Source organism: Caretta caretta, chromosome 1 (assembly GCF_965140235.1).
Source record: "Caretta caretta isolate rCarCar2 chromosome 1, rCarCar1.hap1, whole genome shotgun sequence".
Taxonomy (NCBI): Eukaryota; Metazoa; Chordata; order Testudines; family Cheloniidae; genus Caretta; species Caretta caretta.
This window is the reverse complement of record NC_134206.1, coordinates 415926-433811: the sequence shown is the minus strand read 5'-3', so window position 1 is coordinate 433811 and position 17886 is coordinate 415926. Positions and strand designations below refer to the sequence as shown.

At 51.3% G+C, this 17886-nt stretch overlaps 1 protein-coding gene across 1 annotated transcript in view; it reads left to right on the top strand.

Moving 5' to 3' along the window:
- Positions 1-17886, top strand: part of DNHD1 (dynein heavy chain domain 1) — a 171281-nt gene that overhangs the window by 119846 nt on the left and 33549 nt on the right. Inside the window, exons 26-30 of the mRNA XM_075125455.1 lie at positions 124-353; positions 556-760; positions 1313-1415; positions 1763-1912; positions 3287-3469. Of these exons, the coding sequence (XP_074981556.1) occupies positions 124-353; positions 556-760; positions 1313-1415; positions 1763-1912; positions 3287-3469 (871 nt within the window). The remainder of the gene's footprint in view (positions 1-123; positions 354-555; positions 761-1312; positions 1416-1762; positions 1913-3286; positions 3470-17886) is intronic.

Sequence of the window (17886 nt, the reverse complement as noted above, 5' to 3'; positions counted from 1 at the left end):
CCTGTGCTGGGTGGGGGTTAGTGTCAGTCCCCCTCAAACTGGACTGGGAGGGAGGGGTTTGGTGTCACCCCATATCTTGGGGGTCCCCCTCTCTTCCCTCAGCCCCGTGGCCTTCTCTTCCAGGTTCTACCAATCTGTGAGGAGCAATCTGCATTTGCTGCTGCTGCTGGATGGGCACAAGGGCTGGGCGAAGGGCAGGGGACCCTTGGGTTACCCCACAGCCATGGCCACAGCCCTGCTCACCCTCACCTGCAGCACTGATGTGTACCAGCCCTGGAGCCAGGAGTCCCTGGTGCAGGTGGCTAACCAGCGCCTGGAAGATGCCCTCAGCCAGCAGCCTCTGCAGAGCCCAGGTGAGGGCTCGGCCTGCTTCTGGGGTCTCAGCCCCTCCTGGATCCTAGCGGCTATGCAGCCAGCAAAGGGCCAGGCCCACCTGGGTTCGGCACAGAATACAGGCACCAAGTGCCTGGCCGCTCGTGCTGGCCAGCTCCAACCCGTGGGCCCTGCTGCCTCCTCTCCACAGTCTCTAATGGTGTCCACTTGCTTGTCTGTCAGTCCCAGCGTCGCTGCAGGCCCTGGAGAATTCGCTCGCCAGCATTGCCTCAGCCATGGCTCTGATTCACCGCTCTGCCAGCTGCTACGCCACACACCTGGCCCCCAGCATGCCCCTCATCACCCCAAAGACCTTCCTGGATTTCGTCGACATTTTCCTCATGTTCTCAGCACAGTTGCAGAGGCAGAGCTGGACTCAGGCTGATCGGTGAGGAATGAGGCCAAACCCTGCTCCCCATCACAACCTTAACTCTGGCCCCATGGTGCCCCCACATGGCTCTGCCCCATGGGCCAGGCCATCAGCGCTGAGCAGGGTAAACTTCCCATGTCAGTAATGGCTGGACTGTGGGGTCTCGACACTCAGCAAGAGGGCCTTCAAGCTGCCCCCATTCTAACAGCCGGCAGCAGTGTTCTGGGGGGCCATGCAACCACAGCTCCAGACTTGTGTGTGCCAAGCTTCTGTGACTGAGGAGACGTGGCTGAGGGAGAGAATGGGGATGGGGTGCCTCCTTTTCCCCCTCCACCCCAGGAGTATGGGTGAGGAGCAGGGTCTGACCCCCTGACCAGGACACAAGCTGCCTCTCCCTGCCAGGGTCAGGTTATCCCAGAGCTGCCCACTAGGGGCTCCTGGCTTTGGAACAGAAGGATCCAGCTGGAGGGGTCCCTGGGCTGCACCCCCACATTCAAGTGCCCCTAGTGCCCTGGATCTGAACATGCGCTGGGGGGGTGCGGGAGCCTCACTCTGTTTTCCTTGGGGCAGGATGAAGCTTGCTCTGACCAAGATGTGGGCAGTGAGTGAGAAGCTGCGGGAGCACAACCGGGACATCAAGTATCTGCAGGAGAAACTTCGCATGGCCAAGGAGGTGAGAGGGTGGCCTCCAGGAAAGCCTGGCGCCCTGTGCTGTCACCCACCAGATCAGCTCACCCAGCGTGGTGCTGGGGGCGCTGTGCTGCAGAGTGGGGACCCTTCCCAAGGCCGCAGTACAGCTGCAGGGAGAAGGCAGGGGGCGCTCTCCACAGGGTTTGGGGATTTGTACCTCCAGACAGAGTGGGGCGAGTATTCATCCGTAGAGTAACTGTCCTGCTCAGACACTCACAGCCTGGAGCAATGGCTTGGGTTGATGCTGGGGGTGAGGCAGGGGTTGGGCAGCAGCAGAGGGAAGGGCTGTGTGGGCTGCTGGTGCCATGTCTGCTCCTCTCCTGCCCTCAGCAAGTGGCCAGGTGCCGGCGGCGGGCGGAGCGTGAAGAAGTGGTGCAGAAGCAGCAGGAGCAGGACCGTCAGCACCGCGAGGCGCGCATCGAGATCCTTACACAGGAGCAGCAACTGCTGGAGCAGAGCAAGGAGTCTGCCATGAGAAAGGTGTGCACGGACCTGAGCCCCTGGAACGGCAGGGGTGGGCACCCGGCCCGGCTGCCTGGCTGAGCCCCTGGAACGGCAGGGGTGGGCGCCCGGCCCGGCTGCCTGGCTGAGCCCCTGGAACGGCAGGGGTGGGCGCCCGGCCCGGCTGCCTGGCTGAGCCCCTGGAACGGCAGGGGTGGGCACCCGGCCCGGCTGCCTGGCTGAGCCCCTGGAACGGCAGGGGTGGGCACCCGGCCCGGCTGAGCCCCTGGAGATGCAGGGGCTTAGGTGCAAGGCCCATCAGTAGGGGTGAGCCTCACATGGGCGGGAGTTGGTGTGGGTCAGGATACGTTATTGCTGCCCAGCTGGTTGGCCAGTAGGGGCAACGGGTGGGAGATGGGTGGGAATCGGCCCGTTATGTGGTGGTCAGGGGGATACGTGGGATTCCCTATTGATGCCTGTCCATCAGGGGAGGTGAAGTCACTGATCCATCGGATCTGTGCCACCCCCGATCTTTTAAACAGTCCCTTGGGGGAATCCCTTCAGTGGGCCAGACCTCAAAGGATCCTGCTGTCCCTTAAGGTCAGGCCATGCAGCCTCAACGCCTACTAGACTGAGCCACTGGGCTCCAGCCTCCTGGGTCCCGCCCTGAGCTCTGCCCAGTGAGTGCAGCTGCCATAAGCTCCTGGTCAGAGACTTCTACACTCTTCAGGGATCCAGGCACCTCAGCCAGGATCTGCAGCGACACCAGCCACCTGTGCAAAGCAGGCACCTGGAGCACAGCCCGGGGAAGCCCTTAAGTCAGCCCTGGGAAGCAGCGTTTTGGACATTGTCCATGCTGGCCAAGCCATTTCTGTCTCTTTGTCTCCCAGGCCCAAATGAGCCCCCAGGCCTCTTCAAAGGCTGCTTTTATCCCAGCCTCCTGTCACCTTTCATGCCATTGTCCTCCTGGAGTTCAGTCCCCTGCCAGAGTTCCCTGCTGTCAGGTGTCAGCCGTTCAGTCCTGGCCACTTCCCCTGTCTGAGCATCCTCCCTTGAGCTGGGTCAGATTGAGCCAGGCCTAACTCCCCTCATCCCACCCCAGAGAGTTCCTGACACATGCTCCAGGACCTGCCTTGCCCTGAGAGCAGCGGCTGACCCGTTGGCTCCCACTGGGTAGCAACACCTAGTCCAGTCACTGCCTTGCCTGTCATTCATAAACTTGTTAGAGAATTCCCGTGGCATCACAGGGGTACATGGGGTGCCCCAGTGAGGCCCGGCTGCCCTGGTACCTGCCCAGAGGAGAGGGGAGTACGTGGGGTGCCCCAGTGAGGCCCAGCCTGGCCCAGTCCCCACCCATCTGGGGAGGGGTGTATGTGGGATGCCCCAGTGCAGCTTGTCTGTCCCTTCCCTCAGATGAATACTGAGTACAAGGCAGCACTGGCTGGACTGCAGGTGCAGGACATTGAGGAGCTGCGGAGCTACCGGTTACCACCAGCATCCATCCTGAGGGTGACGGATACCCTGTGCATGATGTTCAGCAAGGAGCCTGGCTGGGAGAGTGCCAAGCAGCTGCTTGGGCAAGAGGACTTCTACCAGGTGCCGGGAGGGGCTGTTGTGTTGATTTAGACAGAGTCAGTGGGCCAGAGGTGTTCGCAGAACCCAGTCACTGTCCAGCACTGAGCAGTGTTAAAGAAGGTGTGAGGGCTGGCGGGTGGAGTCCTCAGCCTGCCTGGTACCACAGCCAGCAAACCAGCAAACATCCTTGTAGCCCTTTAGTAGCGATACGGACGAGATGGGAGAGAGCTGACCCTTGCCTGTAGAGCAGTGAATGGGGCTTTCATCTGAACAGCTTCCCTTCCCCTTTGCCTGTAGCTGAGCGAGTTTCAGCAGAAAGCCCCTGGGTTTGGCATGCCCTCAGACGTATCAGAGATGGTGATAATGCTGCTTTTGGGGGAAGGCAAGGACGTGAGCTGAGAGGGGTTGGAGCTGCAGCTGCTGTTACAGTCCAAGCCCATTTCAGCTCAGGTGGTGACCAGGATTCAGCTGAAGCTGGTGGGGGAGGAAGTGTCTGCGTCCTTTCTAGCCCAGGTTGGTAAGGATGTCCCTCAGGCATAGGAGAGAAGGCCCTGGGTCACAGGAGATGGTGGGCACAGCTGATGCTGGTGATGTTTGCTCCAATAGCCTCCATCTGTTCTCCCCCTCCGCCAAAGTCTCTTTCTCTAAGGACCCCAAAAGGCGGTGATGGCGGAATAGCCAGCCCCTCATTATTTTGTCCACCAATCAAGCCTAATATCCAGCACACCAATTTTAATTGATTAATATCCAGTTCCACCTCATCTGATTTTTACCAAGCATGATTTTAACCCAGTCCTGGATTTATATTCCCATGCTTTCTGCACCCCGGCAATGTACACCCAGCTGCTGCCATGGAAACAGTACACCCCAGCTCCCTGGTTCCACCTCAGTCCCCAGGCTCCTCAGCACAAGGCACTGGACAGGCTTATGGGAACACCAGACTGGAGTTTATTGAGAGAAAACGCTTCAGATAAAAGCAAGTGCAAGGGTTTGGAAACCTCTCAACATCAAGGGTAGCATTGCGTGCTTCAATTCCCAGATTAGTTTGATGGATCATTGAAAGTAGCTTCATCCACAAAGATGGTGTCAGAATGGATTCAAATTTGGACATGTGCCTCTGAACAGACTGAAGTTCAGTTCGAGCCTGTGCAGTGAGACTGAGAGCTTCAGGCTCATCTAAAGCCTTTCTCACTGAATTCAAATGCTGCACAACTGGTTGAACCCCATCAATCCGTGCAGACCATCTAGTTCTGGACATCCCCTGCAGTGAAACAGGAAGAGATTGCTTCAGAATTTCCCACCTTTGTGGGCTGCTACTGAAGAGATTGTACATTTGCTGAACAGTTCCAGAGGAAGTAATTGCCTCCTTGCATGATTCAGCACAGTCAACACCTACCAGGTTCAGTGTGTGGTTTCCACAGCTGGAGAAAATACAGTTTGAATTATGCTCAAGCAGAACTGCTTGTCCACCTTTGTACTTCCCGGCCATATTGGATCCATTGTCATGGCTCGACCAATGCAGACTTGAAAATCTCACTTAAAACCTTCTAGAATTACTAGTACTTGAGCAGCAATTTCTTTCCCAGTTTTTCTCATGAAATTATCAAACAAAATAAACCTTTCTTCAATTCAAAATTTTGAGCTGTCTACAATCTTAACGTATCAAATAACCATAGTAGTCTGTTCCCTGTGAGAACAATCTGGAGTGGCATCAACAATGATTGAAAAATACTTGGCATTTTGAATCTCATCAAGAATTGTTGTTTGTACGAATGACCCACATAGCTCAATAAACCCGTTTTGTATGCATGTGGCGAGATAATGGACTTGTATGTGCTTTTGATTCTCTTGCGATTCTCAAATACATTTAACATACTCTGATAAAAGTGGGTCATATTTGCTGAGGAGCTCCACTATGCCTAGAAAGTTTCCATTTGCACGATCACCAGTACATTGACTAGAACCAAAGAAAGCCAATCCCCAGTCAAAAAGAAAAAGGATGACATTCAGGATGCGCTCAAGAAGTTTTTTCCAGTTGTTAGTTTCTGTACAGAGTTCAGTCAAGAGTAAATTCTCAACTGAACTTTCAGCTAATGCTGCCCTACTGGCTGATTTCCATGCAACATAGTGTTCTTTGTGTGACGGTGAACTCTCACGGGATGGTATTCAGTCTTTCAACTTCCTCCAACCCCTGTTGATGTGCCATCCTGATTGGTCAGAGAGACCTGATGCATTTGCAGCACTTTTGTTCAAAATGAAGCAGGGTGCACGGTACAGAGATTGTTTTTCCGTACTCCAGCATAACCAGTCTCTTGTGCAGGTCTCACCACTTGGAAGAGTTTTTGTCAGCAGATGAGTAGGGAAAGCATGATTAACAGCATCTCATGGAATGTTACTTGGAATTTCAAAACAACTAATTTGAAGAAAAGATTGTATTTGGGCAGCATTGCTCTTGTCAATAATTCCAATGTCAGTCATAGTCAAACCTGTAGTACTCATGAATTGCTCTTACTGCGTAAGATCTACATCTTCCTGTTGCTGTTGAGTTTCTTAATCGTACACAGTATCTTCTCCTGCATCTGTTACTGTTGGCACATCTCCTTCTTGACTACTGTCCTCATGTTCAGGTATTGGCACTGAAATATCACCTGTTGCAGTTGCGGAGTTTTCATTATCTGTAGCATTGTTTGTTGGGTAAGGTGTGTTTTCCAGTGGTTTGAGAAATGAAGTTATTGGCTTTGAGCTCTTAGCTGCTGCTTCACTCAGTTGTTTTCGTCATCTCTTCCTTGCACCACTTTCAAATCTCCTCTTCATAGTGATCTATCTGGTCAATATGGAGCCTATCCACACTTGAAATATTCTGCTGTAAATAAATAGCTTATCTAAACTTGAAATCTTCTACTGTAAACGTACACAAATGCTGAATGATACACAAATGCTGAAAATGAAGGAATACTAATTAAGAACACAAAATGAAACAGTCAGGTTATTATTCTTATCACTGAATCAAAACTCAAGCACACAAGGTATAATATAATAGGCTGATCTGAAGACAAAGGGATGACGTATATATAGTAAACACAGACACGGATACAGACAGAGGGATAATGTCCAAACATTTCAAATGTGTGTCCTCACGAAACTTACTGTACAAGACTGTCCTCACAAATTTTCACCTTGAATCCGGGCCTACGGACTACGAAAGTCATGATGATGGCCAAGCTACCAAGCTAGGGCTCAACCAGCCCAACCAGTCACCTCTTTTAGCTACCATATGAAGATAATAATGAAGAATTCTCACACACAAATAATACCTTAGTCAACTAGACATAAAACTGTAAAGATACTAAAATGTAACAATTCTGTACCTTTCAGCACGCACTTGATCCAGCACCAGCCACTAGTAGTGGTTTATTTATGTAATCAGCTGATCTGAGAGAACACGTTCATCACGGTCTAATCTTGTGCCATCAGAACCAATATATTTTTATTAATATTTGTGAACATTTTGAACTCTTTAATATGACAAAATCTATATCACTTAACAAAAAAATTCTGTCTTTTACCAAATCACAGCTCTTATTTGCTTAAAATTGCAGTTCTAAGCTGAGAGAGTGTGTCACATTTTGGTCCAATAGGGATGGGCATAAAAACAAGTTGCAAAACTTATCAAATGCCAAAAAATTAACAAGTATCTAAATTTGAGGCCCCCTTTGAGTTTGAGGCCCAGGCCAAATGGCCCTCCTGGCCCCCCCCTCTGCTTGGCCGTGGTGAGGCCCAGTAAAATGGAGCCTAGATCCTGATTGGAAGAGAATGGGGCTGGAGGCAGGCTGCCCATGGGGCAGGTGAATGCCATCTTGGCTCTGTGGTTACAGATGTAGAGCTGGCTGGCTCAGTTAAGGGAGCAGCAAGCTCCAGGCTGAGGCTCTGCATGGGGCCGCAAGTGCAGTGTTAACAGGATTCACAAGGTCTGTGCTATGCCCCCGCCTTTCAACCATCTCCGGGGAGATCTCTGTTAGTGTGCCAGGCCCCCAAGAGGTCACCCTGTGCTACAAGGGCAGGCCACCTGGCCTCAACAGCTCCAGTACTGAGCCTTCGGGCACCAGCACCCTGTTCCAGCTGGGCTCAGATGCCAGGGAGAGGCTGTGCTACCAATGAGCCTCTGGAGAAACACAAGGCAAAACGAAGTCGTATTTATTAGCATGACACTGTCTGGTGTTAACGATGCTGTCTGGGTGAATTGCTACCACCAGCTTACAGCATGAGGGCTGTCACGGGGTCTCCGGGCGATGCTCTGGAACTATTCCATACGAAGCCAGGCAGGACTCTGGGGGAGCCTCCTCTTTCTGAGCAGACTGTCTCCAGGGCAAGAAGCTCACACAACTTCGACCTTCCTGGGGCTGACCTCGGAGCATTCAGCATCCCCTGCCCCATCATGCGCTTCCCACAGTGGGTCCACACAGGCAGGGCTCCTGGGGAAGCCAGAGGGCCCTGCCCCCCAACTCCGCAGTCAGACGTGACTCTCAGCCAGCCAGTAAAACAAAAGGTTTATTAGATGACAGGAACATGATCTAAAACCATGAACTTGTAGGTACAGAGAACAGGACCCCTCAGTCAGGTCCATCTTGTGGGGGTAGGGAGCCCAGAGCCCCATCTGGGCCTCCCTCCATTTCCCCAGCCAGCTCCAAACTGAAACTCTCCAGCCCCTCCTCTGGCCTTTGTCTCTTTCCCGGGCCAGGAGGCCACCTGATCTCTTTGTTCTCTAACACCTTCAGTTGGCACCTTTGCAGAGGAGGGGCCCAGGCCATCAGTGGCCAGGAGACAGGGCATCAGCCATCCTCTGTGCAGACACCATCATACTGGCCCTTTAGGGTGCTGCAACAATCACACCTCCTTATCCCACCAGCTAGATACTTAAGAAATGCCTAGGGGAAACTGAGGCACCCACACAGTATTCAGAGAGAACATTAAGAACATTCCCACTTTGTCACATCTCTCCCCGCTTCGAGACTGCAGATGCTGATTCATAAAAGTCCTCAGCATCAACCCCAGGGTCCCATAAACTCTCTCCACCAGCCTGTGGGACGGAGGGTGACCTGCAGAGGCCCAGGTGGGCCAGACCCCCCATTTCTCCCACCAGCCCCAGAGCAAGGCTGACAGGACATTGGACCCCTGGTCTGTAAGGACCTTGCTGGGGACACCCCCTCTGCTGAAGATGGTCAGCAGCGCGTCTGCCCTGGTGTCTGCCTTGGTGGAGGACAGAGCCCCCGCCCCTGTGTAGCGGGTGGCGAGATCCATCACCCCCAGGACGTATTTCTTCCCTGCCTAGGTCACCTTGCTGAGGGGCCCCACTATGTCCATAGTCACCTTCTGGAAAGGTTCCTCTGTGTTGGGCAGGGGTCTCAAGGGAGCTTCTCCCTTATCCCGGCCTTCCCCACCCTCTGGCCGGGGTTGCAGGACCTGCCGTGCCGCTGGGCCGCGTCCCAGACTCCAGGTCAGTCGTGGTTCTGCAGCAGCCGCTGCCTGGGGCCTGGATCCCCTGGTGTCCCGAGAGAGGGTCATTGTGGGCCAGGTACGACAGCCGGCGGCGACACTTCTGGGGCACCCCCAGCGGCCTCCTGATCCCCCACGGTTCTACTTCCCCTGGGGGAGCCCCTTCTCGGTACAGGAATCCCTTCTCCCACGGGAATCTGTCCCTGCAGCCTTCCCCACGGGGGTTTGCAGCCTGTGGCCAGCAAGTCCCCTCAGCTCCTCCTAGGAGGGATCCTTCCGTAGCTCGGTCTGGAATTCAGGTGCTGGGGGAGGGAGTGGGACCTGCTCTCTCTCGTGGGCTGGGCCTGGGGTCACAGCCCCACTGAGCCCTGTCCCTGGTCGCTCCTTCCCTGCCCTGGGATCACTTCCCAGCAGTATCTCTGGACCAGCTAAACCTGGTTGGCAGCCGAACTGCCCTGCCTGTGGGTCCCCCCCCCTCAACTGGGGTCTCAGCTCCCCCCTTGCTCAGCGCTGCCCTTGCTGTCCCCGTGGGGGCAGGCAGCGAGCTCTCTGCTCTCCTTACAGCATCGGAGCCAGTGTGAGCCCCCTCTCCCGTGTGCAGGGGGGCAGGGAGCATCTCTCTGTCTCACCCAGCCCCAGGGGGCTGGTTACAGGCAGGCAGGTATCTTGCCCTCCTCCCTGCAGCTCCTCCCCACTGCCAGCCAAGTCATCTGCATTTTCACTGACCATTTCCCTCTCCACTGACTGGTTCCTTGGATTCAAATTCAAACCCTTGGCCATTACAGAAGCAGGGCCTGGATCCTGTCCCAAAGAGACACAGTCACCCCACAACAGGACCTCACAGCCGATATCCTGGAGAACCGAACGACCAGCCAGCCCGACCCCTCCTGGGTCTGCACAGGGATCTGGGCCATAGGCAGGGCGAGGGGCCCCATCCATGGGACCTTCACCCAGGTCACACAGCCCTTCAGCATCTGTTGGGGCTTGTCACGGAGTCCCTGGGTGATGCTCTGGAACTGCTCCCCATGAAGCCAGTGAGGACTCTGGGGAAGTCTCCTTTCTGTGAGCAGCCTGTCTTCAGGACACAAAGCTCACCCGGCTTCCATCTTCCTGGGTCTGACCTCGGAGCATTCAGCCTCCTCTGCCCCTCCGTGCACTTCCCCCAGTGAGTCCGCCAAGGCGGGGTCTTGGGGAAGCCAGAGGGTCCTGCCCCCCAACTCCGCAGTCAGACGTGACTCTCAGCCAGCCAGCAAAACAGAAGGTTTATTAGATGACAGGAACATGGTCTAAAACAGAGTTTGCAGGTGCAGAGAACAGGACCCCTCAGCTGGGTCCATTTTGGGGGGCAGTGAGCCAGACAACCCCGTCTGCCCTTCACTCCATGTCCACAGCCAGCCCCAAACTGTAACTCTCTCCAGCCCCTCCTCCTCTGGGCTTTGTCCCTTTCCCGGGCCAGGAGGGCACCTGATTCCTTTGTTCTCCAACCCTTCAGCTTTCACCTTGCAGGGGGGAAAGGTCCAGGCCATCAGTTGCCAGGAAACAGGGTGTCGGCCATTCTCTGTGCAGACACCATCACACTGGCCCCCTAGGGCTCTGCAACAATCACACCCCCTGATCCCACCACCTAGAGACTTAAGAAATGCTGAGGGGAAACCGAGACACCCACACAGTATTCAGAGAGAACATTAAGAACAGTCCCACTTCATCACAAGGGCGTCTATCAGCTGCAGGCAACACAAGCTCCCCTTCTGGACTACCAGAAGCCCCGGTCGTTCCCCCTAGCAGTTTACACACTCCATCTAATTACAGGAGATGCCCAGTCCCTTGTCATCTGGCCACCTGCCGAGTATACTGATTCGCTGGCCCTGGGGAAACAGTTCTTCCCAGGCATCTCCTCTCGTCAGCACTGCCCAAAGCACACGGCACTTAGACACATCTAGACTGAACCCAAACTGAAACTTATTACCAGAGCTGGAGTTAAAGATTCAGATAAAAGCAAGTAAAAGGATTTGGAAAGTGTAGAACTCCACATCAGATCTGCAAGGGAGTTTTGTTCTCCCTAGAGCTTCTCACAAAGTCGGTAGTGACCGCTGCTTCATTGCTGGGTTGGGGAGCCCATCTTGACAACTTTACAATACAGCAGGGTTCGCACACTTGTTCCTGGCACTAGCCCATGTTAATGAATTCTTTCCTCCTGGAAACCAGGCAGCATGGAAGTTACCATTTTGAAGAGCAAAATGGCATCCTTCATGCTTTGTGACCTCACACACACCATACATGCAAGGTCACGCTGTGTGGAGCAAAATGGTGCCCTCCATACACTAGTGATCACCGTGACCCCATCTGCTGAGGATGCAACCCTATAGGGTCGCAACCCACAGTTTGGGAACCACTGCAGTACAGTGTCAGTGATTTCGAAGAGAGGCTTGGCTTCATATCAACGTCCTGGAATTCAAAGTGATACATAAGAACATAAGAATGGCCATACTGGGTCAGACCAAAGGTCCATCCAGTCCAGTATCCTGTCTACCAACAGTGGCCAATGCCAGGTGCCCCAGAGAGAGTGAACCTAACAGGTAATGATCTAGTGATCTCACTCTTGCCATCCATCTCCACCCTCTGACAAACAGAGGCTAGGGACACCATTCCTTACCCATCCTGGCTAATAGCCATTAATAGACTTAACCTGGCTAATAGCCATTAATAGACTTCTGTGAATTTATCCAGTTCTCTTTTAAACCCTGTGTGACAGGGTCGGGCCAGATGGCTATAGGAGAGTAATAGAAGGCAGATATATTAGCCCTAGGCTAAGTAGGTCCCTTTTCCCTGGGTAAGGGAACAGGGAAGGTTCCAGAACAATCAGGAACCTTCGGGAGACCATTAAGACAGGCTGATTAGAACACCTGCAGCCAATCAAGAAGCTGCTAGAATCAATTAAGGCAGGCTAATCAGGGCACCTGGGTTTTAAAAAGGAGCCCACTTCAGTTTGTGGTGTGCGTGTGAGGAGCTGGGAGCAAGAGGCACTAGGAGCTGAGAGTGAGAAAATCCTCCCAAACCCCCAATCCTCCCAAACCCTCCCAAATCCTCCCAACTCCTGGTCATACACAGGAGGAGTCAACCTGGACTGTGGGTTCAGAAAAACGGCCAAGCTGAGGGCTGCCGTGAAGCTCCAAGGCGAGCAAATCCGCCAATAAGCGCAAGACCACCAAGGTAGAGCAGGAACTTTGTGACACCTGTTATAGCCCTAGCCTTCACAACCTCCTCAGGCAAGGAGTTCCACAGGTTGACTGTGCACTGAGTGAAGAAGAACTTCCTTTTATTTGTTTTAAACCTGCTACCCATTAATTTCATTTGGTGGCCCCTAGTTCTTATATTATGGGAACAAGTAAATAACTTTCTCTCATTCACTTTCTCCACACCACTCATGATTTTATAGACCTCTCTCATATCCCCCCTTAGTCTCCTCTTTTCCAAGCTGAAAAGTCCTAGCCTCTTTAATCTCGCCTCATATGGGACCCGTTCCAAACCCCTAATCATTTTAGTTGCCCTTTTCTGAACCTTTTCTAATGCCAGTATATCTTTTTTGAGATGAGGGGACCACATCTGTATGCAGTATTCAAGATGTGGGCGTACCATGGATTTATATAAAGGCAATAAGATATTCTCTGTCTTATTCTCTATCCCTTTTTTAATGATTCCGAACGTACCGTTTGCTTTTTTGACTGCCACTGCACTCTGCGTAAATGTCTTCAGAAAACTATCCACGATGACTCCAAGATCTTTCTCCTGATTATTTGTAGCTAAATTAGCCCCCATCATATTGTATGTATAGTTGAGGTTATTTTTTCCAATGTGCATTACTTTACATTTATCCACATTAAATTTCATTTGCCATTTTGTTGCCCAATCACTTAGTTTTGTGAGATTTTTTTGAAGTTCTTCACAGTCTGCTTTGGACTTAACTATCTTGAGCAGTTTAGTATCATCTGCAAACTTTGCCACCTCACTGTTTACCCCTTTCTCCAGATCATTTATGAATAAGTTGAATAGGATCGGTCCTCGGACTGACCCTTGGAGAACACCACGAGTTACCCTTCTCCATTCTGAAAATTTACCATTTATTCCAACTCTTTGTTCCCTGTCTTTTATCCAGTTCTCAATCCATGAAATGATCTTCCCTCTTATCCCATGACAACTTAATTTACATAAGAGCCTTTGGTGAGGGTCCTTGTCAAAGGCTTTCTGGAAATCTAAGCACACTATGTCCACTGGATCCCCCTTGTCCATGTGTTTGTTGACCCCCCTCAAAGAACTCTAATAGATTAGTAAGACATGATCTCCCTTTACAGAAGCCATGTTGACTTTTGCGCAACAATTTATGTTCTTCTATGTGTCTGACAATTTTATTCTTTACTATGGTTTCAACTAATTTGCCCAGTACTGACGTTAGACTTACCGGTCTGTAATTGCCGGGATCACCTCTAGAGCCCTTCTTAAATATTGGCATTACATTAGCTATCTTCCAGTCACTGGGTACAGTAGCTGATTTAAAGGACAGGTTACAAACCACGATTAATAGTTCTGCAATTTCATATTTGAGTTCTATCACGGAGTGTGGGGGAGTCCAGGCCCTGCACCCCTCTTCCTGGGATTCACTGAGACTCTCAGCCAGCCAGTAAAACAGAAGGTTTATTGGACAACAGGAACACAGTCCACAACAGAGCTTGTGGGTGCACCCAGGACCCCTCAGTCAAGTCCTTCTGGGGGAGCAGGGAGCTCAGACCCCAGCCCTGGGGTTCCCTGCGTTCCTCCACCCAGCCCCAAACTGGAACTAAACCCCCCCAGCAGGCTCTCTCCTGCAGCCTGTCTTCACATTCCTGGGCAGAGGTGTCACCTCCCCCTCCTGGCTCAGGGGACAGGCTCTCAGGTCTCCCCTCCCCAGGGCACATTCCCAGGTCAACACTCCCCCCTCCCTGCTGAGTCACATCGTCACAAGTTCTTTCAGAACTCTTGGGTGAATGCCATCTGGTGACTTGTTACTGTTAAGTTTCTCAATTAATTCCAAAACCTCCTCTGGTGACACTTCAATCTGTGACAGTTCCTCAGATTTGTCACCTACAAAGGATGGCTGAGGTTTGGGAATCTCCCTAACATCCTCAGCCATGAAGACTGAAGCAAAGAATTCATTTAGTTTCTCCGCAGTGACTTTATTGTCTTTAAGTGCTCCTTTTGTGTGTCGCTTACTTGCATGGTATTTTACGCCCAGAGCAATTCTGCTCCAACAAATTAAAAATTCTGCATACAATATTTTAAAATTCTGCAAAATTCTATATATTTTATTTGGTTAAAATAACACCATATCATCGCGCCAGTTTCAATTATTTTGGTAATTTATTTCAAAATACCTGTCAGCAAGTTTGTCTGTAACAATACAGACAACAAAAAATAAATGTTTTTTGGGAAATAGGTTCCTTACTAGGTATATTAATACAGAACACTGAGTAATAATTCATTTAAACTACAATACAGAACCAGATTTCCCGCCCCACTCAGAAGCAATGCAAAGGCTTGGGGAATCGGGGTAACTGAGTTGCTGAGGGAGAGGGAAGTAAATTGCTGGGAAGGAGCCTGGATGTGAACCTGGAGGGTTGTTGGTTGTGGGTGGGAGAAGTATGGAAGACCCTGGCTGACCCCTAGCCTCTCCCAATCAGTCTGCCCCTATCCCAATGTCGACCTGTATCCCACACCCCCCATCCCATGTGTCTCTGCACCCCCACTCAGCTGTCCCCATGCACCCACCGCCCCTTGTCCCCATGTGGCCCTGCACTCCCTCAGTTAGCCAGCCCATCCCAAAGTGACCATGCATGCGCCTTCCCCATGTGGCACTTCACCTCCACTCCCATTCAGCTCCCTCCCCACTCTGTCCCCTCCACTAGCCCTTCTGAACCTCAGTCTGTGACCCCCCCAGTAGCCCCATGTGTCCTGCTCTGTCCCCCCCCCCCCGCCCCATATCCCATGTCTCCTCCCCTGGCCCCACAGGCAGGGCACATGGGGGGAGGGATAGCTCAGTGGTTTGAGCATTGGCCTGCTAAACCCAGGGTTGTGAGTTCAATCCTTGAGGGGGCCATTTGGGATCTGGGGCAAAAATTGGGGATGGGTCCTGCTTTGAGCAGGGGGTTGGACTAGATGACCTCCTGAGGTCCCTTCCAACCCTGATAGTCTGTGATTCTATGAACGCAGCCTCTTCTCTTCCTTCTCTGCAGCTGGCTGCTATGGCTGGTGATCCGGCTGCCCTCTCTTCTGGTGCCACAGCAGCCCCTGGTGGGTGAAAGGCATAACTGTATCACCACATACCACACAACAGAACCACTAACCCAGGAACTTATCCTTGCAACAAAGCCCGTTGCCAATTGTGCCCACATATCTATTCAGGGGACACCATCACAGGGCCTAATAACATCAGCCACACTATCAGAGGCTCGTTCACCTGCACATCCACCAATGTGATATATGCCATCATGTGCCAGCAATGCCCCTCTGCCATGTACATTGGTCAAACTGGACAGTCTCTACGTAAAAGAATAAATGGACACAAATCAGATGTCAAGAATTATAACATTCATAAACCAGTCGGAGAACACTTCAATCTCTCTGGTCACGCAATCACAGACATGAAGGTCGCTATCTTAAAACAAAAAAACTTCAAATCCAGACTCCAGCGAGAAACTGCTGAATTGGAATTCATTTGCAAATTGGATACTATTAATTTAGGCTTAAATAGAGACTGGGAGTGGCTAAGTCATTATGCAAGGTAGCCTGTTTCCTCTTGTTTTTTCCTACCCCCCCCCCAGATGTTCTGGTTTAACTTGGATTTAAACTTGGAGAGTGGTCAGTTTAGATGAGCTATTACCAGCAGGAGAGTGAGTTTGTGTGTGTATGGGGGTGGGGGGGATGTGAGAAAACCTGGATTTATGCAGGAAATAGCCCGACTTGATTATGTAAAGAGTTGTCACTTTGGATGGGCTAGCACCAGCAAGAGAGTGAATTTGTGTGGGGGGGTGGAGGGTGAGAAAACCTGGATTTGTGCTGGAAATGGCCCACCTGATGATCACTTTAGATAAGCTATTACCAGCAGGACAGTGGGGTGGGAGGAGGTATTGTTTCATGATCTCTGTGTGTATATAAAGTCTGCTGCAGTTTCCACGGTATACATCTGATGAAGTGAGCTGTAGCTCACGAAAGCTCATGCTCAAATAAATTGGTTAGTCTCTAAGGTGCTACAAGTACTCCTTTTCTTTTTGCGAATACAGACTAACACGGCTGTTACTCTGAAACCTGTCATTATGCAAGGCACTGCATTTAGCCGTATGGAGTGGAAATCTATCAACTGCATGAAAAAACTTGTACAGATACAGACAGACATCATCTTCCTTTCCAAATGCAAACAGATGGACATCGTACCAAAAGGACTGAAGGTAAAAAATCCATTACAATCTACATACCACACAGACTATGCTGACAGCTTGTGCCACACGCTCTCAAAGAAACTGCAGAATCACCTGATCAAGATCCTCTACAGCAAACAGGGAAAGATTAAGAATGAGCTCTCAAAAATGGATACTCTCATAAAAAAACCAACCTTCCACACAAACTTCCTCGTGGCTGGATTTTACTAAAACTAGACAAGCCATTTACAACGCACACTTTGCTTCTCTACAAAAGAAAAAGGACACTAAACTTTCTAAACTACTACATGCTACAAGGGGCCACAGCAATGGTTCCCTCAACCCACCTAGCAATATTGTTAACCTCTCCAACTATACTCTCAGCCCAGCAGAAGCAGCTGTTCTATCTCGGGGCCTCTCCTTCTGCCCCTCCACCCCCACGAACATGATACAGTTCTGTGGTGACCTAGAATCCTATTTTCGACGTCTCCGACTCAAGGAATATTTCCAAAATACCTCTGAACAACATACTAATCCACAGAGGTCTCCCTACCAACACTACAGAAAGAGGGATTCTAGATGGACTCCTCCTGAAGGTCGAAACAGCAGACTGGACTTCTACATAGAGTGCTTCCGCCGACGTGCACGGGCTGAAATTGTGGAAAAGCAGCATCACTTGCCCCATAACCTCAGCCATGCGGAACGCAATGCCATCCACAGCCTCAGAAACAACTCTGACATCATAATCAAAAAGGCTGACAAAGGAGGTGCTGTTGTCATCATGAATAGGTCGGAATATGAATAAGAGGCTGCTCGGCAGCTCTTCAACACGAGTTTCTACAAGCCATTACCCTATGATCCCACTGAGAGTTACCAAAAGCAACTACAGCATTTGCTCAAGAAACTTCCTGAAAAAGCACAAGATCAAATCCGCACAGACACACCCCTGGAACCCCGACCTGGGATATTCTATTTACTACCCAAGATCCATAAACCTGGAAATCCTGGGCACCCCATCATCTCAGGCATTGGCACCCTGACAGCAGGATTGTCTGGCTATGTAGACTCCCTCCTCAGGCCCTACGCTACCAGCACTCCCAGCTACCTTCGAGACACCACTGACTTCCTGAGGAAACTTCAATCCATCAGTGATCTTCCTGATAACACCATCCTGGCCACTATGGATGTAGAAGCCCTCTACACCAACATTCCACACAAAGATGGACTACAAGCCGTCAAGAACACTATCCCCGATAATGTCACGGCTAACCTGGTGGCTGAACTTTGTGACTTTGTCCTTACCCATAACTATTTCACATTTGGGGACAATGTATACCTTCTGATCAGCGGCACTGCTATGGGTACCCGCATGGCCCCACAGTATGCCAACATTTTTATGGCTGATTTAGAACAACGCTTCCTCAGCTCTCGTCCCCTAAAGCCCCTACTCTACTTGCGCTATATTGATGACATCTTCATCATCTGGACCCATGGAAAAGA